A 27,467-nucleotide genomic window follows, 5' to 3' on the forward strand; every position below is an offset into this window, starting at 1 on the left:
TTTTATCAGAAATTCATTGGAAATGACCATTTCCTTCCGAAGAAAATGTTGGTCCGAAACATAGGTAATATTTTGAATTTCAATATAAGGTACCTTCCGAGCATCAACAAGCTAGCTTGAGGATTAGTTCCCGGAGAGTTAAGTAAAGTCGACCCATCAATGACACGAAGAGAATCGACACCAAGAACCTTATATTCATCATCAACAACCTTTCCGATGTGACACCCGCCGTGATAATGCCATATAGTTCTTACAGTGTCCTTGCAATGTTGTTTTAACGAGGTACTTGTATTGCCATGTGGAATCATGTTGTAGGGTAGTTTCATGTTGAGATCGAGAATATCTTGGTCTGTCATATTGGGGAGCTTGTACTTTGAGAATGCTTTTGAATTAGCTGTTTTTAGGATGGTTTCGATCCCCTTCACGCATTTCTGCAAGTCTTCAGGTTCGGTTAAGTAGTTGAATGTTACTGATGGGTTGTCAGTTGGATTACGATTGACAATCTTTAGGTTACCCTTAGATAAAGGGCCATTAACCTTTTCATATATGAATCCCCCCTTCTGCAAGAACCAAAAAAAAAAAAAAAAAAAAAAAACAGGTCAGATATTTAATCAAGGCCAAACAATTTTAAAATGCAAGAATTTTTTAGCTTTTACAAATTTAAGCAACAAAGTGGTTTTTACCATTTATATATCAAGTTATAAACGTTTTTATATCAACTGAGTGTATATATATTGGTCTAGTCATATTTTCTATAAAGTGGTCGCAACTTATAAGACGAACACATACATATATAGGAAAAAAAGCACTTTGTTCATTACTACAGCCGGTTATCTGTGACACGAGTGGAGAAAAAGGGTCCTAAATTTGGCGTCCAACTTGTGACTAAATAACAACACTATATAATTAGTGATCGCACCAACTAAATGAATTCTGGTCGCAACTTTCATAAAACTGGCTATCATTTCAATTCCACTAGCAAAATGGTTGAAAAAATGAAAAATAATAAAATGAAGTTAAAGTTAGGTCATATAGCAGTCACAAAACACAAAAGTTAAATGTCAGTCGCAAAAGATCACATAAATTTGTGAACTAAAATAAATGTAAACTAGTCGCAATATTGGATTAATCGCGAACATTTTACAAGACAGTTTCCATCATAATTTCCTCGCAAGAAACGAATTCGTCACTAGATTTACTGACCAAATTCCAGTTTGTATAAACAAAATTCGAATACAGTTTTAAGTAGTGTTCTATTTAATCTATATATTCAAATCGATAATAGATCATACCTCAGGTGTATAACCCTGATAGACTGAAAGATTTGCGAAGAGAATATCAAAGCCACCACTTGCTTCAATATAGCTACCGAATGAAGTAATGCCCACAACTTGGACTAGTAAAGATGGCTCAACAACGATCGGAGAAGGGATGAAGAGTACGTTTAGCGGATTATCTGCCATATCTTGACCAACAAAGGGTTGTTCAAGAACAACTTTGATGTTATGGGCATCAAGTTGGTCTTTGGGACCAATGCCACTCAACATCAAAAGTTGTGGGCTTCCAAGAGCCCCAGCAGACAATATGATTTCATCCTTCTTTCTACCTTTTAGATAGGCCACATGCTTTTTCCCGAACGTATCTTTAAAGACTACTCCATAAGCCCTTGGCCTTGACCTTCCTGTGAAAGATTAACAAGTAAGAAATGAGTAAATAATTATAATGTTACAATACAACAAATATATTTTTGTAAACATTTGAACATCTGTATCAAGTTGTTAACATTGTTTATATAAATAGATAAAGGAGCATCTATTAATCTATTACATATATATATTGATAACAGTCACTTAGGACAAACCAAAACATAAGTTGATAACCAGTCACTTAAAGTACTTAGTTGGTTTACCCACACGTAGAATAGGTAGGCAAAGAACCTTATGCGTAGATCTATAGAGAACAACGACTATGAGGATTTGGAGATAAAGTTGGACTTTTTTTATTTTAATTCTACAGCGGAAATTTAACATACTTTGCAGAGAAAAATTACGAAAATAAACATTTTTATGGGATTGTGATACCCCTATAGTAATGCTAGAACCATTTCATCCTGGTATGTGTTGATACATGATATGTGGACGCGACTCGACTTGACGCGACTCGGCTTAGCAACGACATTCCTCCGTCGTGTGCTTCAAGATTTCAAGCGGGCCAAGAGAACAAAAGAGTTGAAACTTAGTCCTTGGGCTAAAGTCAAGACGGCGAAACACAAACATGGGCCACATCTGTTGGGCCTAAGCCCATAAACGGCGAAACAGAAGTAATGTCGACGAAACAAGACTTGTTTCGTCGACTTGTTTCCTTTTCGTGTCACACCCCGATTTCCACGTGTCTCACCGGTGGGCCCGGTGGGGGATTACCGTGACGATGTTGGCAACAATATAGTCAAACCACACAATTATATAATGCACAGCGGAAGCTTAGTTTAAATATATAATTTCAACCTCTGATTGTAATATCAAAATGTATTACAAAAGTTGAATATCCACAGTGGATCGTAAATACAGATAAAGTATTGTTCCATTAGATACTGCAATCAAGCTTGCGAGGCTTATCCCGACGCTAGGGAGCTAATACCAGCCAATTACGTTTAGGTACCTGCACTTAATCTTTTTGGGGAAAATACGTCAGTTTACACTGGTAAATACATTCAACTGACACATTTGAAAATGTTTATTAAAATTGATTTGAATGCACAAGGCACAAACTCTTTTATAACTTGGGAAAATTCATAATGATCTTGTGAACGTTTTACATGTTCTTTTATGCGTTCAGTAGCCCGGGTCGTGCCGGGTTAAAGATTTATAGACACACCACGTTTGCGTAAAACCGTAGTATGAAAACCAACGGCTACGTCTTTTAGTTTTAATGTCGACACTTTATACCGGGTGTACGCCTACACCGGGATGTCGATGGTCGTGGCCATTTCGTAAAATGATGCCGAGGATATCCGGGACAACGGTCATTAAACCCCCCAAAGGCTTATAAGCAACAAAACTGTTTAAATGAGCCAATCATATTTAATCAATTAACCACCTAAGCGATGGAAGTATATAATGCTCAATCAAGCGGTATTAATATACCGTAACCCAAGCCCGTATAGGGGAAATAAGTCAAAAGTATTTACCTTTGCAAGTATTAATCCTTAATTTAGATCAAGTCACCGATAGCTTTTACTGGGGCTCCTAATCTGGAACGAAGGTTTTAATTAACCTCTTAGAATCCTAACGGTCCTTGTATTAGCCGTAGCTTAAACCGGTTGATTCCGATATTTAGATATGGTTAATTCGCACGGAAAGGCGAAAACCGAGAATGGAGTATGATTTGGACCCAACAAGTTCAGAGACTTGTTTCATATGGGTTTATAGTTCATACCCTGGATTTTGGGGTTCAAATAGTATAATTTGACCCGTATCGGCTATTGCACGAAAACTAGTTTCATGAGCCGTACCGTGTGCGCAAATAGGCGAAACGGTTAACCATAAGAGTCGTACGCTTATTTCCTAAGTCAATATGCCTTAAAAGTATTTTGGTATCAGTAGGATACCTTCCGTAATGCTCGTAACGAGTTTAAGTTCATATTATGCCCCGTAGGGGCTTTTCGGTCATTTTAAAGACTTTAAAAGGGATTTTCGAGTTCTACAGGAAATCTGAGTTTCCCGAACAGCTTATAAAGCTTAAAATACTTTATTTATTATTTAAAACCAGTAGCAACTGGAATCGGGTCAAAAGACCTTGTAGAACTCCCGTTTTGGCCAAAAAGGGCATATTCGGTATTTACCGAACCGTAGCCATAACCGCAGGTTATGAGCAAGGTAAAAATTATTAAAAATCTTTAAAATTCCCAAAATATTATTTTACCACAGTGGGTAAAAGTTTTGGTGACGAAAACTTGGGTTAGATGGGCGTTATGCTAATTGCGCCGTTAATTACAAAACTTTCTTAAAAGTGCGCCTTTTAGCATAACTCTCATTCTAGGCCTCGGATTGACGTGAAACTTCAGGGACATGCTTATAATTTAACAAGCAAGGTTTTGGTCCGTTCACGTGTTCGAAATACTCGTTTTAATTTTAAAAGGCCGTTACGGTCAACTTTTAGGCGAATGACGGAATTGCGTAAAAGACTCGGGTAACTCATGAACCGACCACAGAGGCTTATACCAACATGTGACCTGGTCCTAAGAGAGTCCTAAGGTATATTTATACCTCACTAAAACGGGTCAGAACTGAAGTCAAAGCAAAAGTCAAACTTTTGCGACTTTCGGCTCCGAACCGGTTCTATATAGTAAATGATCGATTCAAACGAGCGCAAACATGTTTATATACATATTATCATGTTTTATGATTGTCAAAACAGGTTCCATAACATATATATTACAGATTATGCATAAATCGCCAAAATGGCTTTCTGTTGACTTTTTAACCGCACGTTTGACTCGATATTTGACATAGTTAGAGTGGTCATCAGAGGGAACCCTTTTAGGGGTTTATTACCCACATAAATACCAACTCAAAACTACTTTTGATTCGTCATAAGACTGAACCATTTGCAAGATATTGCAATGACAACCGTTAGTTACGACGGTTGCGTTTATGAGCTATAACTATGGAAATGTGAAACCAAAATGGTTATGAATGACTTACAGAAGCTAACTCTTGATGAGAGAACAGAAAAGAATGCTAGGGAGCTCTTGAATGATCAGATATAAGTGTTTTTGAGTTGTGTGAATTGTTATGCTTAAGGCATGCTATTTATAGCCAATGCCAAGCTTTGTTGATCATTGCAAGCACTACCATCTGACCAGAGGTAATGGTAGGTGTCCCCTAAGTGATATGGGTCATTTGTAGGGTGCCCATGCCTCTTTGTTTGTGGTTTGATCGTTCACAAGTTCCAAAAGCCAAGTAGTTACTATAATTCTGCATCTGGGCACTTTACGCGGCCCGCATGGGAGTTCCATGCCATTTTAACGCGGGTCGCCTAAAGTTCAAAAATCAGACGCGAAATAGAGGAGGCTCGCGGCCCGCCTCAACTTATGTTGAAACCTTACGCGGGTCGCCTAAGGTTATATTTTCTGAATTTTTAAATCTTTTTGTAATTATTACAGAATCTGGCCATTAATAACGAAATCTTTCGTAATGATTCGCCTGACCTTTCGGTTTTGAAGGGGTAACTTTGCGGTTTGGCCCTCGGTTATTTACCGATAGGGGCCTCGTGTTAATTACCCGCATTATTAAGTCCCCGGTTTATTTATTAATTATATTGGAAAGCCTTAACTTTCGCTGTTGACGCTTTTAACCCTTCTTCTACGAATTCGATCGTAACTTTCTCGTTTCATATCGAAACTCCGCGAAATTCATATATATTATTTTAGTGAGGGTATAATACCGTTACAAAGTCTTTGGAACGTTAAAGGGTCACTCAGAGGTATTATTAAACATGTTGACACAGTTAACCCCTGTAGTTTGTAATCTCTCACTTTCTTCCGCGTTTTATTTTTGTACGATCTATAATTTATTCGTTTGAAGGTTTAAGCATTATTTAGGGATACTATACAGTATATTTACCCTTGTTGACATTTATAACCCTCGAATTTATATATACTTTCAAGGTTCGTCAAAATTAGTCCTTTATTTATTATAGATGCCACGTGTAATCAAATGACACGTGTTAACACATCATTGGACACAAAATTTCGAGGTGTTACATCCTCACCCCCTTAAAATAAATCTCGACCCGAGATTTACTCAAATAAATAGGGGTATTTTTCTTTCATTGTAGCTTCGACTTCCCACGTATATTCGGGACCTCTACGAGCATCCCATTTGACCTTTACAATCGGTACGTGCTTTCTGCGAAGCTTCTTCACCTGTCGATCTTCAATCGACAAGGGTTTTTCTATAAACTTTAAGCTCTCATCTATATGCACATCTGTGTGTGGAATCACCAACGACTCGTCGGCGAAGCACTTTTTGAGATTGCAGATGTGGAACACATTGTGAATTCCATTGAGCTCTTCAGGCAAGTTTAGTTTATAGGCAACTGATCCGACTCGTTCAATGACCTCAAAAGGCCCTATGTATCTCGGACTCAGCTTGCCCTTCTTGCCGAAACGCATCACCCCCTTCCAGGGTGACACCTTAAGTAATACCTTTTCACCTATTTCGAAGTGAAAATCCTTACGCTTTGGATCAGCGTAGCTCTTCTGCCTATCGCGGGCAGCCTTGAGACGTTCCCGGATCTGGACAATCTTGTCCGTCGTCTGGAAAACAATCTCTGGTCCCGATAATTGGACCTCTCCTACTTCCGCCCAACAAACAGGCGATCTGCATTTCCTACCATATAATGCCTCAAAAGGCGCAGCCTTTATGCTGGCGTGGTAGCTATTATTGTAGGAGAATTCGATCAGGGGTAGGTTTTTATCCCAGTTACCACCTAAATCGATCGCACATGCACGAAGCATGTCTTCTAGCGTTTGGATAGTACGCTCACTTTGACCGTCCGTCTGTGGATGGTAAGCCGTACTAAAATTTAAACGCGTGCCCAAAGATTGCTGGAAACTCTTCCAGAAGTGTGATGTGTATCTAGTATCCCTGTCGGAGATAATAGACACAGGTATGCCGTGTAAGGCTACAATCTTATCAACATAAAGTTGGGCTAACATATCGGAGCTATACGTCTCCTTGATGGGTAGAAAGTGAGCTGATTTAGTCAGCCTATCGACTATGACCCATATTGTATCATTTCCTTTCCTGGTCTTGGGTAACTTGGTTATGAAATCCATAGTTACGCATTCCCACTTCCACTCGGGAAGTTCAGGCTGTTGTAGCAAGCCAGACGGCTTTTGGTGCTCGGCTTTGACTTGAGCACAAGTCAAGCACTTTGCTACATGGGCGGCTACAGACTTTTTCAAGCCTATCCACCAATAATTTGCCTTTAAGTCTTGGTACATTTTATCAGCACCAGGATGGACTGAGTATTTGGAACTATGGGCTTCCTGGAGAACAACATCTCGTAGTCCCCCATAAATCGGAACCCATATACGTCCATTCAGCCTAAGAATTCCATCCTTGCTAAGAGTCAACTGCTCTGCAGTTACTCCCAGCTTTTCATTAGGATAATTAGCTTCCAACACAGCCTCTCGCTGTGCAGCCAAAATCCTTTCAATCAAATTATTTTTAACTTCAATGCTCTTGGCATTGATTCGAATGGGTTTTACCCTTTCTTTCCTGCTCAATGCATCGGCGACTACATTCGCCTTGCCGGGATGGTACCTGATTTCGCAGTCATAATCATTCAGGGTTTCCATCCAACGGCGTTGTCTCATGTTCAACTCCTTCTGCAAACCTTATTTAGATAAGTTCATCATCGTTTTCATTGACGACATTTTGATATATTCTAAAACGCGAGCTGATCATGAGCAACATCTTCGTCTTACATTGGAACTCCTAAAGAAAGAACAACTTTTCGCCAAATTCTCCAAGTGTGAATTTTGGCTTAAAGAGGTTCAATTCTTAGGACATATTGTCAACGAACAAGGTATTCATGTAGATCCCTCCAAGATCAGTGCGATTAAGGATTGGGATACACCTACTACCCCTACTGAAGTTCGTTCTTTTCTTGGTCTAGCGGGTTATTACCGCCGCTTCATAGAAAATTTCTCGAAGATTGCAGTTCCTCTAACTGCTCTAACTCAGAAGAACAAGCCATTTGATTGGGGAGTCAAACAAGAGGAAGCGTTTCAGACTTTGAAACAAAAGCTTTGCGACGCGCCTGTCCTAACATTACCTGAGGGCAACGATGATTTCGTCGTTTATTGCGACGCATCTAAATTAGGACTTGGCTGCGTCCTAATGCAAAGAAACAAAGTCATAGCATACGCATCAAGGCAGTTGAAGATACATGAGAAGAACTACACCACTCATGATCTTGAGTTGGGTGCAGTTGTCTTCGATCTCAAAATTTGGAGACACTATTTGTATGGTACAAAGTGTGTGGTTTTCACTGACCACAAAAGTCTTCAACATATCTTCAATCAAAAAGAGCTCAACATGAGACAACGACGTTGGGTTGAACTTCTAAACGACTACGACTGCGAGATTCGCTACCATCCTGGTAAGGCGAATGTCGTAGCCGATGCATTGAGTCGCAAGGAACGTATTAAGCTTCATTGTGTACGTGTCCAATCTGTTGTTCAAACCGATATCCAAGCCCGTATTTCTCAGGCTCAACAAGCCTGTGTTTCACAAGGTTTAATGGATAAGGAATTTCCTTATCACATAACACCTGCTCTTGAACTGAAAGACAATGGATCGTACTATTTCATGGACCGTTTGTGGGTCCCAAGCCAAGATGATCTTCGTACCTTGCTTATGGATGAAGCCCATAAGTCTCGTTATTCCATTCATCCTGGCTCAGATAAGATGTATAAGGATCTTCGTATTCAGTATTGGTGGCCTGGTATGAAGAAAGACATTGCCTTATACGTATCTAAATGCCTTACTTGTCTTAAGGTTAAGGCAGAACATCAGCGTCCTTCTGGTTTATTGGAACAACCGGAGATCCCAGTTTGGAAATGGGAAAACATTACTATGGATCTCATTACTAAACTCCCGCGCACAAAGAAAGGTCACGATGCCATCTGGGTAGTCGTTGATCGTCTTACCAAGTCAGCACATTTCTTGCCAATCCGTGAGGATTATTCAGCTGACAGACTTGCTCAAATCTACGTAGATGAAATTGTAGCTAGACATGGTGTTCCTTTGAGCATCATTTCTGACAGAGATGCTCGTTTCACTTCTCATTTTTGGAGAACCATGCAATCTGCTATGGGGTCTCAACTCAATTTAAGCACAGCTTATCATCCGCAAACGGATGGTCAATCTGAAAGAACAATCCAGACACTGGAGGATATGCTTAGAGCTTGTGTGATAGACTTTGGTGGTAGTTGGGATTCACATCTTCCATTGATTGAATTCTCCTACAACAACAGTTATCACTCCAGCATCAACATGGCTCCTTTCGAGGCTCTCTATGGTCGAAAATGTCGTTCACCAGTCTGCTGGAATGAGATTGGCGAGGCTCAACTTACTGGACCTGCCCTCATTTTGGAGACAACAGAAAAGGTAAAGAAAGTTCGTGATAACCTTCAGACAGCTAGAAGCCGTCAGAAGAATTACGCGGACCAAAAACGCAAACCCTTGGATTTTCAAGTCGGTGATCGTGTATTACTTAAGGTCTCACCTTGGAAAGGTGTGATCAGATTTGGAAAGAAAGGAAAACTTGCACCTAGATATGTTGGACCATTCAAGATCGTCGAAAGAATCGGTAAGGTAGCCTACAGACTTGAGTTACCTCCTGAACTTGGAAATGTTCATCCAACCTTTCACGTATCCAATCTCAAGAGGTGTTTAGCTGATGAAAACCTCCACATACCGCTTGACGAAATTCGTGTTGATGAAACACTAAAATTTGTTGAGAAACCGGTAGAAATCATGGAACGTGAAGTCAAGTGGCTCAAACGCAAGCGCATTCCTTTGGTCAAAGTTCGTTGGGAATCTAAGCGTGGACCCGAGTTTACTTGGGAACGTGAAGACCAAATGAAGGCAAAATATCCGCATCTTTTTCAATCAGTTTCCTCTAAATAAATTTCGGGACGAAATTTCCACAAGTAGGGGAGACTGTAACATTTGTGCCTGTAATCATCATGAACAGTTCAATTATCAATAAAATAATGTAATTTGATCCCAATGTTTGTTTCATTGTGTTTTACATTTTTCATGTTTTGACTTTTATTCAATTCCAAACTCTACATCGCTTTCTGGAGCATTATACGCAAACTGGTGCGTAAACGTACTCAGTTTAATGCGACAAATACTCCGGAACATCAACATATACTCAACATACCTTAAATAACCTTTACATAACTTAGAAATAAGTTTTGAAGGCTTTGGTATAGCAAAAACAAGTTAATTCGCTTACAGGGACTAAACTTAACAAACTGCGAAAGTATGCCAATTTGAACTGTAACGAACATTCCGGAACATATCCGTAAGTTAAACATACCATAAATATCCTTTACATAGCTTAGAAATAGGCTTTGAGAAGTCTGGTATGCTAAAACAAACTTTTGGGTCATTCAGGGACTAAAAGTGTCAAAAAGTGCCTAAGTTTGCACTTTTGCACATAACTTACGTTCCGAATACATCCGGACATCCAAAAATTTATGTAAGCATCCTTATATTATGCCTTAGTATTTGGCATGAGAAAAATCCATTCGTCGCGTCATTTGGATCGTCTTTCACGCTTATGCGCTTTCCGTCGTAATTAAGCGAACATCGCGATCGTACGGCCAAACGAACCGACATCCGACATATTTTTGGGCATGTTTCATGTCCACAATGTTTAGGCATCATTTTAGGGCCTTAAAGATGACTTTTCAGGTCTTAAAAGGGCTGGAAATGGCTTAAAAACGCAACAGGGGCCAAAAGTGTAAATTCTGCAAGTGGGCAGATCAGAGGACTTCAGGCGACCCGCGTAAGGATTGCCCAAACTTGAGGCGGGGCGCGTGAGACTGTCAGACAGAAGATTTTGCATTTAATGCAGAATCTGGCCTTTCGTTCGACCAAAGGGCGATGCCTTTTCACCCAAATGAAGGGCCAAGGGTCAAATACACTGAATCTAACCCCTGGACACGTGTACGCACGAGATCAAAGCACGTTATTCGATAAAACGATCCTAACGGTTCCACCTTTCCTATAAATACCCCCCCCCTTTTTGTGTAAAAACCCACAAATCAGATCTAAATGCTCTAAGTTGATGCTTATGCTTCATACCTGAGCTATTGGATCTTGATTAGCACTCGGGGACCCTCCGTAAGTCTTCTTTCGCTCTTTTATTCGCTTTTCGAGTCCGAAAGTCAACGTTTTGTTGACTTTCTGCATTGACCAGCTTATGGTCGATGCGAAGTTCATGGAACTTCATAACGTGAGCGTGATCACGATGGTCATGGTCCGTAGTGACCATACCTACTGATCACCACGCTATCTAGGCTCGGTGACGAGTCGTAGTTTCGGCCAAAATGTGCATTCTTGCATATTTTGTAACCAAACTACTCGTGGGCATCAAAGCCGTTTGTTTTGATGTCAAACCTGTTTCTAAACTTAGTTAAGCATGTTCTAACATGCTTAGCTCGTCACTTTTAGTTTAGTGCTTATATAGGGTCGTAAGGTAAGCGATCTAAACCATCGCTTATGCTTTCGAACCCGACCCTTTTGGTCGGTCATTAGGATCCGACCAAACATATTAGGTGACCATAGCTATAACCTTCCGAGGTTATACCTTGTGGTCACGATGTTAGGTGTTCCGAGCGCGTTCTACGCGAACGACGCGTTAGGGTAGCATAAGCTACCTAAACGGGTCGTGATGGACCGTAAGCACTTAGATTAGGTTTCATTTTAGTATGTGGGCTTTGTTAAGCCATATTACACGAGTCTCCATACTCGTTTGGTTTACGAACCCGCGTACTGTCCGATCCTTCCGATTTGGTCCGGTATATTAACATAGCTACCAATTAGGTGCCGTTGATATTCCGTGACCTCTCGCATTACCTGGTTATTTCACAAGAACAACAAAGCAACCTCAGGTGAGTACATTGAACCCCTCTTTTACTGTTTTCCAAACTGTTTTGGGGTGAAACACATGTGCCTATCTGTTACATTCATGCTTTCCATGTTTTCACATCATATGCCTGCTATGTTGTTAGTACATTATAGTACACGATTTCATTACATTTTATGCTATGTATGCCCATTGTGTGCGTACTTAGTGCATCGATTTACATGAACATTTCAGTTGCATATGTTTACTCAGCATATGGACACATTGATTTACATGAACATTTCTGTTGCATATGTTTACTCAGCATATGGACACATTGATTTACATAAACATTTCTGTTGCATATGTTTACTCAGCATATGGACACATTGATTTACATGAACATTTCTGCTTCGTATGTTTACTTAGCATACTTAGTACAATTGTTTACATCACATGCCTTCATTTTGTTATGACATTTGGGTTGTTTAACATGGGACAATACATTCATTAACACTAGCTACGCCGTTCGTTAGTAGGTAGTGGTACCATAGGAATTGACAACTCCCATCCCTGAAGTCCTGGGTTTGATAGGACTGGAAGGAATGACCGAATTCGATATACATAACTTAGATAAACCTTTAATTTGTTTAAGGGTTTATCGCCGCAGTCTCAAGGCTTGGATGTATGCATAGTTTACAATACCGCATAAATGTTAATATCAATTGAGCATGCATTTTCCGCAGAACATAACGTTGATTTAAACCATGTTTTACTTCAACGACTTGCTTTGTGCATATGGTTTAAGTTGATACATTTCGCTTACCATACATGATACATTTTGGGATTTACACATTACATGATTTACATTGAACATAAACACGTTGACATTGACATACACATTTGGTGGTTTACATTGCACATAAACATTTGACATGGTTTACACAATAACACTTGACATTTGGTTTATACATGAACAATTTACATGGTGGATTGGTTTGGGTAAATGGTTCGGGTAACGTGGAGTATATAATATAATACAAACATGGTGGATACGCCGCTGGTACTTCCTATATATAAATGTTTGTATGATATTACATATCTTAGCGTTATCCAAATCATTTCAGTTTAGACATATAACATTTTATACAAATAACATACTTTTAATGAAACATTGTCTTACAAAAACAACTTATCATATTCAACTCATTTTACTTGGTTACTCGTTTAACCTTGCACTTATCTATATATATCATCTGATGTTATCGTTTTTCAAATGATTTACAAAGCAAGACAAAGTACGAGGTTCATGACTGACTGTTATTAAACATTCTCTAAAACTCAAGTCATGAATCACATTTTCACAAAACCTATGTATCTCACAGGCATTTTTATGTTGACGTACCTATTTTCACATGTGTTTTCAGGAGTTGTTCCATAAGGCGTTGATCACATTACTAGGGCGGACCTGTGCCTTAGTGCCTAACAATGAAGATAGGCTAGTATAATTATGTTTTGAACTTTGTGCTTTCTGTTTTAAGACAATGTAACACCCATGTTTTATGAATAAAATACAACTTGTATGCCATGGTTATGAGACAATTAATTCTGTCCACGACACTCCCCGGCGTTTCCGCCGCGGTTGCATGTTACACGTGGCCGGGGCTTAAACGTGCCAAAAATGGGCCAAAATACGTGGTTTAACAAAGCCTACATACTAAAATGAAACTTAACCTAAGTGCTTACGGTCCATCACGACCCGTTTAGGTAGCTTATGCTACCTTACGCGTCGTTTGCGTAGAACGCGTTCGAAACGCCTAACATTGCGACCACACGGTATAACCTCGGAAGGTTATAGCTATGGTCACCTAATGTGTTTGGTCGGGTCCTAATGACCGACCAAATGGGTCGGGTTCGAAAGTATAAGCGATGGTTTAAATCGCTTACCTTACGACCCTATGTAAGCACTAAACTAAAAGTGACGAGCTAAGCATGTTAGAACATGCTTAACTAAGTTTAGAAACAGGTTTGGCATCAAAACAAACGGCTTTGATGCCCACGAGTAGTTTGGTTACAAAACATGCAAGAATGCACATTTTGGCCGAAACTACGACTCGTCACCGAGCCTAGATAACGTGGTGATCAGTAGGTATGGTCACTATGGACCATAACCATCGTGATCACGCTCACGTTATGAAGTTCCATGAACTTCGCATCGACCATAAGCTGGTCAATGCAGAAAGTCAACAAAACGTTGACTTTCGGACTCGAAAAGCGAATAAAAGAGCGAAAGAAGACTTACGGAGGGTCCCCGAGTGCTAATCAAGACCAAATAGCTCAGGTATGAAACAATGGTTTCAACTTAGAGCTCTAAGATCTGATTTTGTGAATTTTACACTAAAGGGGGGGGGTATTTATAGGAAAAGTGGAACCGTTAGGATCGTTTTATCGAATATCGTGCCTTGATCTCGTGCGTACATGTGTCCAAGTGGATAAGTTCAGTGAACTTGACCCTTGGCTCTTCATTGGGTGAAAAGGCATCGCCCTTTGATCGAACGAAAGGCCAGATTCTGCATTAAATGCAAAATCTTTCTGTCAGACATGTTCACGCGGCCCGCCTAAGGATTTGGCAAATCCTTACGCGCCCCGCCTAAGGTTCCCAGACCAGAATTTTCAATTTTGGTCCCTGCACTTCAGAAACACGTATTTTGGCCCATTTTTGGCATGTTTAAGCCCCGTTAACCTCATTTCAAGGCTCTAAGATGAAGTTAAAGTGTAGGGGACTTGAAATATGCTCAAAAATATTCCGGATGTCGGTTCGTTTGGCCGTACGATCGCGATGTTCGCTTAATTACGACGGAATGCGCATAAGCGTGAAAGATGATCCAAATGACGCGACGAATGGATTTTTCTCATGCCAAACACTAAGGAATAATATTAGGATGCTTACATAAATTTTTGGATGTCCGGATGTATTCAGAACGTGAGTTATGCGCGAAAGTGCAAACTTATGCACTTTTTGACACTTTTAGTCCCTGAATGATCCAAAAGTTTGTTTTAGCATACCAAACCCCTCAAAGCCTATTTCTAAGCTATGTAAAGGATATATATGGTATGTTTAACTTATGGACATGTTCCGGAATGTTCGTTACAGTTCAAATTGGCATACTTTCGCAGTTTGTCAAGTTTAGTCCCTGTAAGCGAATTAACTTGTTTTTGCCATACCAAAGCCTTCAAAACTTATTTCTAAGTTATGTAAAGGTTATTTAAGGTATGTTAAGTGTATGATGGTCTCCCGGAGTATTTGTCGCATTAAACTGAGTACGTTTATGCACCAGTTTGCGTATAATTCTCCAGAAAGCGTTGTAGAGTATGAAATTGAACAAGAATTGATATGTGCAAAGCATACACATATTTATACAAATCCCAAGTATGAAATACAATATTTCCTTGGTTTGGCATTTGTTTGATGGTTGGAGTGACACAGGTGTCACAGTCTCCCCTACTTTAGGAAATTTCGTCCCGAAATTTAATTCTAGAGGAAACTCGTGAGGACAGCTTTGAAGGTTTCGCCTTATAATAGATCCATTGAACCCTTAGGTAAAACCCTGGGCCATGTTAGGATTCTTAGCGAATTTGTTAACCCTCAGAGTGAATTCCTTGAAATAGTAAAACATGAAATTTTGAACTACTGATTGACGAACGTTTCTTATGAAGGCTTATCATAGGAAAACTTGGTGTGTGATTGAGATCAGAATTGGGGGAGTGTGAGAATAAATGACATTGGTCGAGGTCCGAGACTTCTCCCGTATCATTATTCTTGTCACTAGGTCTTAACACATGATGAAACTTCCTGTGGTTCCTGTGCACTGAATTCCATAATTATGTAGGCCTCCATAATTACGTAATTCCTTGCACAGTCCGCACAGTCCATTTCATAATCCGTAGGAAAAATTACTTGAATGAATATGAAGCGATTTGACTAGACCACCAAAGGATCCTTTTAATTCGATCAACGAACGATCTTTTTAACTAGATCAACACATGATCTTCTTAACTAGACCGTCGTACGATCTCTTTAAATAGACCGCTTAAGGGATCATTTTTATATCATCACATGATATTTCTAATCAGATTTTCAAAATCAATCTGTTTAAGCAGACCTTTCAAGAGGTCCAATTATAGAATAATACTTTATAACCCGAGGGACTTAACTACACTGTTGAAATCCATTAAGGGTTTAAGATAGTATCTTTGGATATCCCATTATGAATCTCTCGTATGAAGATATGAAAGATTCTATGAGGATTTGGATGGATCACATACAACCACAAAACATGTAAGAAAATACATAAGCACAAATTTAGTTAACTTGATTCTTTATTTTGTTATCCTTTGGTATGGATATTAAGGCACACTAGGAATCCAACCTATGGATTTCATTTGGCACTTTAACGATTTATGAAGATCTATCTATAAAGATAGAGGGATTCTCAATAAGTGTTTGACTTTGTTTCTTAAAAGAAACGAGAGTTTAAGGTTCTTGGGGAGATCACAAGTGATCATAAAATGACAGAACCATACGAGTAGTTTGTTTTTGGGTTGACATCATAAAGTTGCATCAAGCATTCACACAAACGCATAAATTTTGCAGAAATAAAAACAACAAATCTTTATTTATGTAGCAACGGATTTGTCTTGAAGTGTCAAAAGATAGCAACTAAGGAAATACAAAACACTAATTGTTCACTGCTGCATCATTGTTCATGTTTGCCTCATTGATGTTGAACACTCGTCCACGCGCTGGAGGTATGTTAACAAGCCTTGGGCAATTGTTTCTGTAGTGGGTAAGGTCACCACAGTTATAACATGACCCTGGAGGGAACCGTGCTTGAACAGCAGCAGGGTTTGCAGCAGTTTGATTTGCATAACGACAAACATTGATCAAATGTCCCAACCGCCCACAGTGGGTACATTTGTTACACTGCTCTTGCTCTAGATGATGACGGTTGCATTTGTTGCACAACGGTGCTGTACCAACATAGTTTTGTCTTTTACGAGGTTGTGTTGGCTGGTTTGGTGCAACTTGTTTGTCTTGAGCAGTTACAGCGTAGCTTTGAGAGGCTTTGCGCTTTTTCTTCTTGGACACCTCAGCACTTTCTTCCTTTGGTTCCACATGAGCAGTCTTGTCAGATGGTCTTAAGTCGCCCTTCCGAAATAGCTTGCGCTTCCTGATTTGGGATTCAGTCAGAGTGGCAGCCAATTCAATGGCTTGTCTGACAGTAGTAGGGTTGCTGCCAGTAACGATGTCCTGAACTACGTCAGGAAGCCTATCAATGTATTTCTCAATCGCCTTATCCAGAGGCGTAACCATAGTAGGGCATAACAAGCTCAATTCCTCATAGCGATCAGTATAGGCTCGATGTTCCCCACTGTCTTGCTTTAAATCATCAAATTCCCTTTCTAGAGCCCTAAGCTCATGACGAGGACAGAACTCCTTCATCATAAGAGCCCTAAGCTCGGCCCAAGTCTGTGCTAATGCAACCTCTGCACCGCGGTCTCTCATAACCCCGTTCCACCATGTAAGAGCCCTCTTCTGAAACACACTCGAAGAAAACTCGACCTTGCGATTTTCAGGACACTGAACGTGACGGAAAGTATTCTCAATGCTCTCGAACCATTGGAGAAGACCAGTTGCTCCCTCAGAACCATTGAACTTGAGCGGTTTAGCTGAGTTAAAAATCTTGAAATTGCATGGAGCATTGTTGTTGTTGATGGCTTGAGTTATTTGAGCATAAAGAATTGGGAAGGCAGCAGCCATTTGTTGCGCGATGATTTCCGCCAGTTCGGCATTCGCCATCTGATTGTCGCGTCGAGGAGGCATTCTAAAAGAGGAAACATGAGAGGAAACGAGTGAGAGAATTAGACGAAAAGAATGAGATGGAACAAATTTGGTGAAAGCAAGGATAGTGGCCGTCTGTCTGTTACTACAAAGCAACAAACGACCTGGTGATTAATCAAAGCAAATAGGTCAAAAATAATGTATCGCGAAGACATGCTCGCCTATAAGTGGACACTCACCCCAAGAGTTCCCAGGTAAGAGTGACTGGTCCGATTATGTGGATTTGTACGAACACTCTAGCCTTAGACAGAAAACTCAGGGTACAGGCACCCACCCTTCCAGTTTGCATGTGTTCACAATATTTAGACCAACTTTGACGAGAGTTTTGAAAATTTCAAAGGGGTTCAAAACCTTATAACAGAGGGTTCAAAACCTAGTAATCAATCATCCTAGAACAGATGATTAGTTTTCAAATCGGTTTTGAAATTTATGTTCTTGTTGCGGTCGTCGCCTAAGGATAGGTGACGGTGTTGTTTTATGACTAAACGCAAGTAAACTCGCGTTAGGGTCCTAGGAAGGTTATAGACTAGGTCAAAGCATTACTAATAACCTAATTCCCTATAACCATCAGCTCTGATACCAACTTTTCTGTCACACCCCGACCACGTGTAACAACAAAACGTGGCGGAAACGTCGGGGAGTGTTGTAACAGAATCATTGTTTCATAACACATGGAAATTTAAATATTGTTTTATTGATTAAATGAACTCGTTGTTCTATTACAATCACATAAGTACAACTATGATCTTCCAAGTTTTAAAGTTGCTAAGGCACGAGTCCATCCTAAATGTAGCATGCATCAACAATCATCTCAAGACAGCACCTGAAACATGTGTAAAAATAGGTACGTCAGCATAAAAATGCCTGTGAGATACATAGGTTTTGTGAAAACGGAGTTCATGACTTATGTTTGAGAAAATGTTTAGTCATGAACTTTGTAAATTTGCTTTGTCTTGTAAATCATTTGAAAAACGATAGGATCAGATGATATGTATAAATAAGAGAATAATGTATGGTTAACTGAATAACCATGTAAAATGAGTTTGTATAAGTTAAGTTATTTGAAAAACAATGTTTTAATAAAACGTTTATGGTATATATAAAATATACCTTGGTTTTAAGAAAGTTGAATAAGTAATATATTAAAATATATTTCAGTTCCAATATTGTTAACCCAAGTGTACTAAATAACGCCACGGTATGTAATGCAATGAAAACACTTATATATAAGAAGTACCAGCGGCGTATCTACCATGTTTTCATCACATTACACTCGTTCCGTTATCTAAACACTAACCAAAACTAAATCGTTTGATAGATAGTATATTAAATATACTTTAGTTGTTCAAAATAATAGTTTTTAGTAGTATATTACAAGTATACCTTGGATTTATAAATAACACATTAAACCATGTTTTAGTTTTGTAACTAACATATCAGTATATGCTTTGGATGTGATAAATAACATATTAAACTATGTTTTAGTTATGTAAGTAACATATCACAATATGCTTTGGATGATTACAAAATATATGTTGGTTCTGTACAACACCACACATGAGAGTATATCAAACTATACTTTTTGGGAGTATATCAAAATATACTTTAAAGGTGCGATTTAAGAATTCATTCAGACCTGGTGCATCAAACTACACCTTTGAGACTATAGGGATACCACAAAGGAAATCCCTATTTGGATGGAGAAACGAATTGGTTTCAGACATTCCATGACAACAGGAATGGGGTGTCTAGTCCTATAGCGCTATATCATACTACCAATCGGTCTGGTGAACAAAATAAGTACTATTCCAACAATTACTTTTGTAATTTTTGAGAAATCAGTGTTTAAACCATAGATAGTCATTTAGTTTGTCAAAAGATAAATATTAACATGTATAATCAATTATACTTTGAAATCATGAAAATAACAGATAGGTACACATGCTTCACCCCAAAAACAGTTCGGAAAATAGTAAAAGAGGGGAACTATGTACTCACCTGAGATTGCTTTGGAGTTCTTGTAAAATAACCAGATAATGCTAAAGATCACGGGATATCAAACGGCACCTAATAGGTAGCTATGTTAATATACCGGACCAAATCGGAAGGATCGGATAGTACGCGGGTTCGTAAACCAAACGAGTATGGAGACTCGTGTAGTATGGTTTAACAAAGCCTACATACTAAAATGAAACTTAACCTAAGTGCTTACGGTCCATCACGACCCGTTTAGGTAGCTTATGCTACCTTACGCGTCGTTTGCGTAGAACGCGTTCGAAACGCCTAACATTGCGACCACACGGTATAACCTCGGAAGGTTATAGCTATGGTCACCTAATGTGTTTGGTCGGGTCCTAATGACCGACCAAATGGGTCGGGTTCGAAAGTATAAGCGATGGTTTAAATCGCTTACCTTACGACCCTATGTAAGCACTAAACTAAAAGTGACGAGCTAAGCATGTTAGAACATGCTTAACTAAGTTTAGAAACAGGTTTGGCATCAAAACAAACGGCTTTGATGCCCACGAGTAGTTTGGTTACAAAACATGCAAGAATGCACATTTTGGCCGAAACTACGACTCGTCACCGAGCCTAGATAACGTGGTGATCAGTAGGTATGGTCACTATGGACCATAACCATCGTGATCACGCTCACGTTATGAAGTTCCATGAACTTCGCATCGACCATAAGCTGGTCAATGCAGAAAGTCAACAAAACGTTGACTTTCGGACTCGAAAAGCGAATAAAAGAGCGAAAGAAGACTTACGGAGGGTCCCCGAGTGCTAATCAAGACCAAATAGCTCAGGTATGAAACAATGGTTTCAACTTAGAGCTCTAAGATCTGATTTTGTGAATTTTACACTAAAGGGGGGGGGGGGTATTTATAGGAAAAGTGGAACCGTTAGGATCGTTTTATCGAATATCGTGCCTTGATCTCGTGCGTACATGTGTCCAAGTGGATAAGTTCAGTGAACTTGACCCTTGGCTCTTCATTGGGTGAAAAGGCATCGCCCTTTGATCGAACGAAAGGCCAGATTCTGCATTAAATGCAAAATCTTTCTGTCAGACATGTTCACGCGGCCCGCCTAAGGATTTGGCAAATCCTTACGCGCCCCGCCTAAGGTTCCCAGACCAGAATTTTCAATTTTGGTCCCTGCACTTCAGAAACACGTATTTTGGCCCATTTTTGGCATGTTTAAGCCCCGTTAACCTCATTTCAAGGCTCTAAGATGAAGTTAAAGTGTAGGGGACTTGAAATATGCTCAAAAATATTCCGGATGTCGGTTCGTTTGGCCGTACGATCGCGATGTTCGCTTAATTACGACGGAATGCGCATAAGCGTGAAAGATGATCCAAATGACGCGACGAATGGATTTTTCTCATGCCAAACACTAAGGCATAATATTAGGATGCTTACATAAATTTTTGGATGTCCGGATGTATTCAGAACGTGAGTTATGCGCGAAAGTGCAAACTTATGCACTTTTTGACACTTTTAGTCCCTGAATGATCCAAAAGTTTGTTTTAGCATACCAAACCCCTCAAAGCCTATTTCTAAGCTATGTAAAGGATATATATGGTATGTTTAACTTATGGACATGTTCCGGAATGTTCGTTACAGTTCAAATTGGCATACTTTCGCAGTTTGTCAAGTTTAGTCCCTGTAAGCGAATTAACTTGTTTTTGCCATACCAAAGCCTTCAAAACTTATTTCTAAGTTATGTAAAGGTTATTTAAGGTATGTTAAGTGTATGATGGTCTCCCGGAGTATTTGTCGCATTAAACTGAGTACGTTTATGCACCAGTTTACACAGGTCCAACGGCTTACAACCCGTTTGAACCGTCACAAGCACAATACAACTACGGCTATGAGCGCGACCCATATGTGGTGTCGGCAAGATATAATGCGCGCTACCCTGACGGAGCACATGGAAACATGGGACCACCGGATTACTCAGCTCATGGGTATCCAATACCTCCCAGACCTCCCGTTCCGCATCAAGCGCCACAACCACGATTCTCTCCTCCTGAACAGGAAGAAATACTCCATCGACTAGATCGTGTGGAGAGAGAGTTCGAGGAAGAAAAGAAAAGCCACCGAGGATTTCTCAAGGGCTTGGCGAATCTACTAAAGGGCAAAAAGAAGAAACGTGACCACTAGCCCTTAATAGTTGTACTACTGTAATTTCTACTTTAAAATAAGTCCCTGCGTGGACAACTTATCGTATTTCAGTCCCTACGTGGACTTATCTTTAGTCCTTGCATGGACACCTATCTTATATTAGTCCCTGCGTGGACTTGTCACTTATTTTAAAGCCTCTATGGAGGTATGTATTATTTGAAAGACCCGTTTAGGGCAATATGTAATTGTATTTGAGATTTTGGAATGTATGTTATGAGTTTTGTTTTAATAGATATAAAAATAAATCAAAACCATTCCTTTTACATTGATCTGCCTAAATAAAGAATCTTAAGGGGGTGAGGATGTAACACCTCGAAATTTTGTGTCCAATGATGTGTTAACACGTGTCATTTGATTACACGTGGCATCTATAATAAATAAAGGACTAATTTTGACGAACCTTGAAAGTATATATAAATTCGAGGGTTATAAATGTCAACAAGGGTAAATATACTGTATAGTATCCCTAAATAATGCTTAAACCTTCAAACGAATAAATTATAGATCGTACAAAAATAAAACGCGGAAGAAAGTGAGAGATTACAAACTACAGGGGTTAACTGTGTCAACATGTTTAATAATACCTCTGAGTGACCCTTTAACGTTCCAAAGACTTTGTAACGGTATTATACCCTCACTAAAATAATATATATGAATTTCGCGGAGTTTCGATATGAAACGAGAAAGTTACGATCGAATTCGTAGAAGAAGGGTTAAAAGCGTCAACAGCGAAAGTTAAGGCTTTCCAATATAATTAATAAATAAACCGGGGACTTAATAATGCGGGTAATTAACACGAGGCCCCTATCGGTAAATAACCGAGGGCCAAACCGCAAAGTTACCCCTTCAAAACCGAAAGGTCAGGCGAATCATTACGAAAGATTTCGTTATTAATGGCCAGATTCTGTAATAATTACAAAAAGATTTAAAAATTCAGAAAATATAACCTTAGGCGACCCGCGTAAGGTTTCAACATAAGTTGAGGCGGGCCGCGAGCCTCCTCTATTTCGCGTCTGATTTTTGAACTTTAGGCGACCCGCGTTAAAATGGCATGGAACTCCCATGCGGGCCGCGTAAAGTGCCCAGATGCAGAATTATAGTAACTACTTGGCTTTTGGAACTTGTGAACGATCAAACCACAAACAAAGAGGCATGGGCACCCTACAAATGACCCATATCACTTAGGGGACACCTACCATTACCTCTGGTCAGATGGTAGTGCTTGCAATGATCAACAAAGCTTGGCATTGGCTATAAATAGCATGCCTTAAGCATAACAATTCACACAACTCAAAAACACTTATATCTGATCATTCAAGAGCTCCCTAGCATTCTTTTCTGTTCTCTCATCAAGAGTTAGCTTCTGTAAGTCATTCATAACCATTTTGGTTTCACATTTCCATAGTTATAGCTCATAAACGCAACCGTCGTAACTAACGGTTGTCATTGCAATATCTTGCAAATGGTTCAGTCTTATGACGAATCAAAAGTAGTTTTGAGTTGGTATTTATGTGGGTAATAAACCCCTAAAAGGGTTCCCTCTGATGACCACTCTAACTATGTCAAATATCGAGTCAAACGTGCGGTTAAAAAGTCAACAGAAAGCCATTTTGGCGATTTATGCATAATCTGTAATATATATGTTATGGAACCTGTTTTGACAATCATAAAACATGATAATATGTATATAAACATGTTTGCGCTCGTTTGAATCGATCATTTACTATATAGAACCGGTTCGGAGCCGAAAGTCGCAAAAGTTTGACTTTTGCTTTGACTTCAGTTCTGACCCGTTTTAGTGAGGTATAAATATACCTTAGGACTCTCTTAGGACCAGGTCACATGTTGGTATAAGCCTCTGTGGTCGGTTCATGAGTTACCCGAGTCTTTTACGCAATTCCGTCATTCGCCTAAAAGTTGACCGTAACGGCCTTTTAAAATTAAAACGAGTATTTCGAACACGTGAACGGACCAAAACCTTGCTTGTTAAATTATAAGCATGTCCCTGAAGTTTCACGTCAATCCGAGGCCTAGAATGAGAGTTATGCTAAAAGGCGCACTTTTAAGAAAGTTTTGTAATTAACGGCGCAATTAGCATAACGCCCATCTAACCCAAGTTTTCGTCACCAAAACTTTTACCCACTGTGGTAAAATAATATTTTGGGAATTTTAAAGATTTTTAATAATTTTTACCTTGCTCATAACATGCGGTTATGGCTACGGTTCGGTAAATACCGAATATGCCCTTTTTGGCCAAAACGGGAGTTCTACAAGGTCTTTTGACCCGATTCCAGTTGCTACTGGTTTTAAATAATAAATAAAGTATTTTAAGCTTTATAAGCTGTTCGGGAAACTCAGATTTCCTGTAGAACTCGAAAATCCCTTTTAAAGTCTTTAAAATGACCGAAAAGCCCCTACGGGGCATAATATGAACTTAAACTCGTTACGGGCATTACGGAAGGTATCCTACTGATACCAAAATACTTTTAAGGCATATTGACTTAGGAAATAAGCGTACGACTCTTATGGTTAACCGTTTCGCCTATTTGCGCACACGGTACGGCTCATGAAACTAGTTTTCGTGCAATAGCCGATACGGGTCAAATTATACTATTTGAACCCCAAAATCCAGGGTATGAACTATAAACCCATATGAAACAAGTCTCTGAACTTGTTGGGTCCAAATCATACTCCATTCTCGGTTTTCGCCTTTCCGTGCGAATTAACCATATCTAAATATCGGAATCAACCGGTTTAAGCTACGGCTAATACAAGGACCGTTAGGATTCTAAGAGGTTAATTAAAACCTTCGTTCCAGATTAGGAGCCCCAGTAAAAGCTATCGGTGACTTGATCTAAATTAAGGATTAATACTTGCAAAGGTAAATACTTTTGACTTATTTCCCCTATACGGGCTTGGGTTACGGTATATTAATACCGCTTGATTGAGCATTATATACTTCCATCGCTTAGGTGGTTAATTGATTAAATATGATTGGCTCATTTAAACAGTTTTGTTGCTTATAAGCCTTTGGGGGGTTTAATGACCGTTGTCCCGGATATCCTCGGCATCATTTTACGAAATGGCCACGACCATCGACATCCCGGTGTAGGCGTACACCCGGTATAAAGTGTCGACATTAAAACTAAAAGACGTAGCCGTTGGTTTTCATACTACGGTTTTACGCAAACGTGGTGTGTCTATAAATCTTTAACCCGGCACGACCCGGGCTACTGAACGCATAAAAGAACATGTAAAACGTTCACAAGATCATTATGAATTTTCCCAAGTTATAAAAGAGTTTGTGCCTTGTGCATTCAAATCAATTTTAATAAACATTTTCAAATGTGTCAGTTGAATGTATTTACCAGTGTAAACTAACGTATTTTCCCCAAAAAGATTAAGTGCAGGTACCTAAACGTAATTGGCTGGTATTAGCTCCCTAGCGTCGGGATAAGCCTCGCAAGCTTGATTGCAGTATCTAATGGAACAATACTTTATCTGTATTTACGATCCACTGTGGATATTCAACTTTTGTAATACATTTTGATATTACAATCAGAGGTTGAAATTATATATTTAAACTAAGCTTCCGCTGTGCATTATATAATTGTGTGGTTTGACTATATTGTTGCCAACATCGTCACGGTAATCCCCCACCGGGCCCACCGGTGAGACACGTGGAAATCGGGGTGTGACATTTCGTCATTTGATTCTTTGTTTCGTCGAAAAAGGTTGTGATTCGTCAAGATCTGTTCCGTTTCGTGGTGCTGTGACTATAAATAGACAGTCTCTAGACAGAGAACAGATAGAGAGCACAGAACACACACACGAGAGAACTGAGAGAGAGTTTACAGAGTATATTTGTAAACATTGAGCTGTAACAGACTTTTCATAGTATTAATACAGAGGTGTCAATCGTTGAATCTTGTGTGTCGTTTGTTTACGTGTTCTATCTCGGTTTGCTATCTCGGTTGGATTCCGCACAACCGGGGTGGTTTGTATACAAGGATTAGGCGACTAGATCCTCCCCTAGCCGGACCTACAAGTGGTATCAGAGCTTTGGCTCTTCTCCTTGTTAAAACCGAGGTGTTCTTGGTTTGTTTTTCGGGTTTGAAAAGTTCTATTTTCTGAAAAACATTGTTAATCGGGTTTAATCTTGTTGTTTTGCTTTGTGTTTTGTTAAAAACCTTGTTAAGTTCATGTTCACATGTTAAATATTGGTTTTTATTAAACATATCTAGCAAAATCGCACTTTCGGAAAGTTTATCATGACCGGAAAACTCATAGTTTTACCGGAAAACTCATTGTGTTCTTGCCATATTCAAACTGTTCTTCAAGATTTACACTTTTTGATCTTTGAAAATTATCTGTGAAAGTTGTTTGTGTGTTGGAAAGAGTTATTTGATTAAAATATTATAAGCCATACCTGTTTGGTGAAAGCAGGATGTCTTGAGCCTAAAGTAGGGTCTGTGTGTGTCAGGATAAGGTCAAGTTGAAAAGTTTACCAACCCCTGACACCTTTTTCGACGAAACATACATCGACGAAACAGGATTTCAGTTTCGTCATCAGCATTATCGGTGAAACAAATTTCAGTTTCGTCGACCTCTTGGGCTTTACATTATAAATTGGGCTTTAAGATTGATTTGGGCTTCAAAAACATTTGGGCTTCTTTTGTTTCGTCGACCAGGAATAAGGGTTCAGTTTCGTCGACAAATAACCTACACATGTGTTTCGTCGATTAAGCAAAATAAAATATGGGTTTGGTCGAATATTAAAAATTCCATTTTCAAAAGCCAAATCTGTTTCGCCGTTTCTTTGGGCCTTTGATTTGTTGTTGGGCCGTTTCGTAAAATCTAGGATTGGGCCTTTGTTTCGTCACTCTACCATACATAAACTTTTTTCGCCGAAAACAGAATTTAAAATCTGTTTCATCAAGTTTAAAGTTACACAGTCTGTTTCGTGGAACGTGTTTCGTCAAAACACTTGTGATTTTTAAACAGAAGGTTTGCACTAGTTGTTTAACTGTCTGTTTGAGGTGTGTTTCTCAGGTGTTCATTTTTCCGTATAAAATATGAATCCAAGTTGGTGGGGTACTCCGTCTCCGGATGAAGGAAAGTATAGAAATACAAGTTTGTCTCCTTCATGGGCCGAATCTCCCGTGTCGGTCTCTTCGCAAGCTAGCGCAATTTCTACCGGTCAATGGGCATTTGTATCAAATCAAACTCTGAGTATTCAAAGCATTCTATTAAGCGAGAGCGAAACCGGAAGTTTGAATCGGCCTCCTAAGTTGATGCATTTAAACGAATATCCGGGATGGGTTGATAGGTTCTACACATACGTGCTTGGGCAAAACACAGAATTGTGGTTGCGTTTCACCACAGATTTCGATCAAGCGATAGAGGTTGCCGCTTCAACTGCTACCACATTTGCCGATCTTCCAGAAGATCAGAAAAAGACATATGATCTGGAAAAGAAGGCATATGCCATTCTTACTCAGGCATTAAGCAAAGATATTTACCATCAATTTGTCAGCTTCAAGACAACAAAGAAATTATGGGATGCGTTGAAGACCAGAGGGGTAGGAAATGAAGCAACACGCCAATTGCGACACGACTTACTCAAGAAAGAATTCGATGGCTTCACGTGTATGGATAAGGAATCTTTGGGAGATATGACAAGTCGGTTCTATCATTTGCTTACTGAGTTGGGTAATTTTGGGGTA

At 39.4% G+C, this 27,467-nt stretch overlaps 1 protein-coding gene across 1 annotated transcript; it reads right to left on the reverse strand.

Annotated features, from left to right (window-relative positions):
• Window positions 1–26,283, reverse strand: LOC110901956 (protein HOTHEAD). Its single transcript, XM_035982414.1, has 3 exons — window positions 26,250–26,283; window positions 1,293–1,681; window positions 1–560 (listed from the first exon to the last, which is right to left on the reverse strand). The coding sequence occupies exons 1-3, from the start codon at window positions 26,281–26,283 to the stop codon at window positions 6–8; spliced, it is 978 nt and encodes a 325-aa protein (XP_035838307.1). The 3' UTR covers window positions 1–5.
• Window positions 26,284–27,467: the final 1,184 nt, after the last annotated feature.

The sequence above is a fragment of the Helianthus annuus genome, chromosome 13 (genome assembly GCF_002127325.2).
Source record: "Helianthus annuus cultivar XRQ/B chromosome 13, HanXRQr2.0-SUNRISE, whole genome shotgun sequence".
Lineage (NCBI taxonomy): Eukaryota > Viridiplantae > Streptophyta > Magnoliopsida > Asterales > Asteraceae > Helianthus > Helianthus annuus.

Excerpts from the sequence above, each read along its gene's own strand:
- LOC110901956 (XM_035982414.1), bottom strand. The coding sequence starts at position 26,283 with ATGTATGTTTCGTCGAAAAAGGTGTCAGGGGTTG. Across the intron at positions 1,682-26,249 it reads GAAAAAGGTGTCAGGGGTTG|GAAGGTCAAGGCCAAGGGCT; the intron begins GTAAACTTTTCA and ends AATCTTTCACAG. Across the intron at positions 561-1,292 it reads ATCAGGGTTATACACCTGAG|AAGGGGGGATTCATATATGA; the intron begins GTATGATCTATT and ends TGGTTCTTGCAG.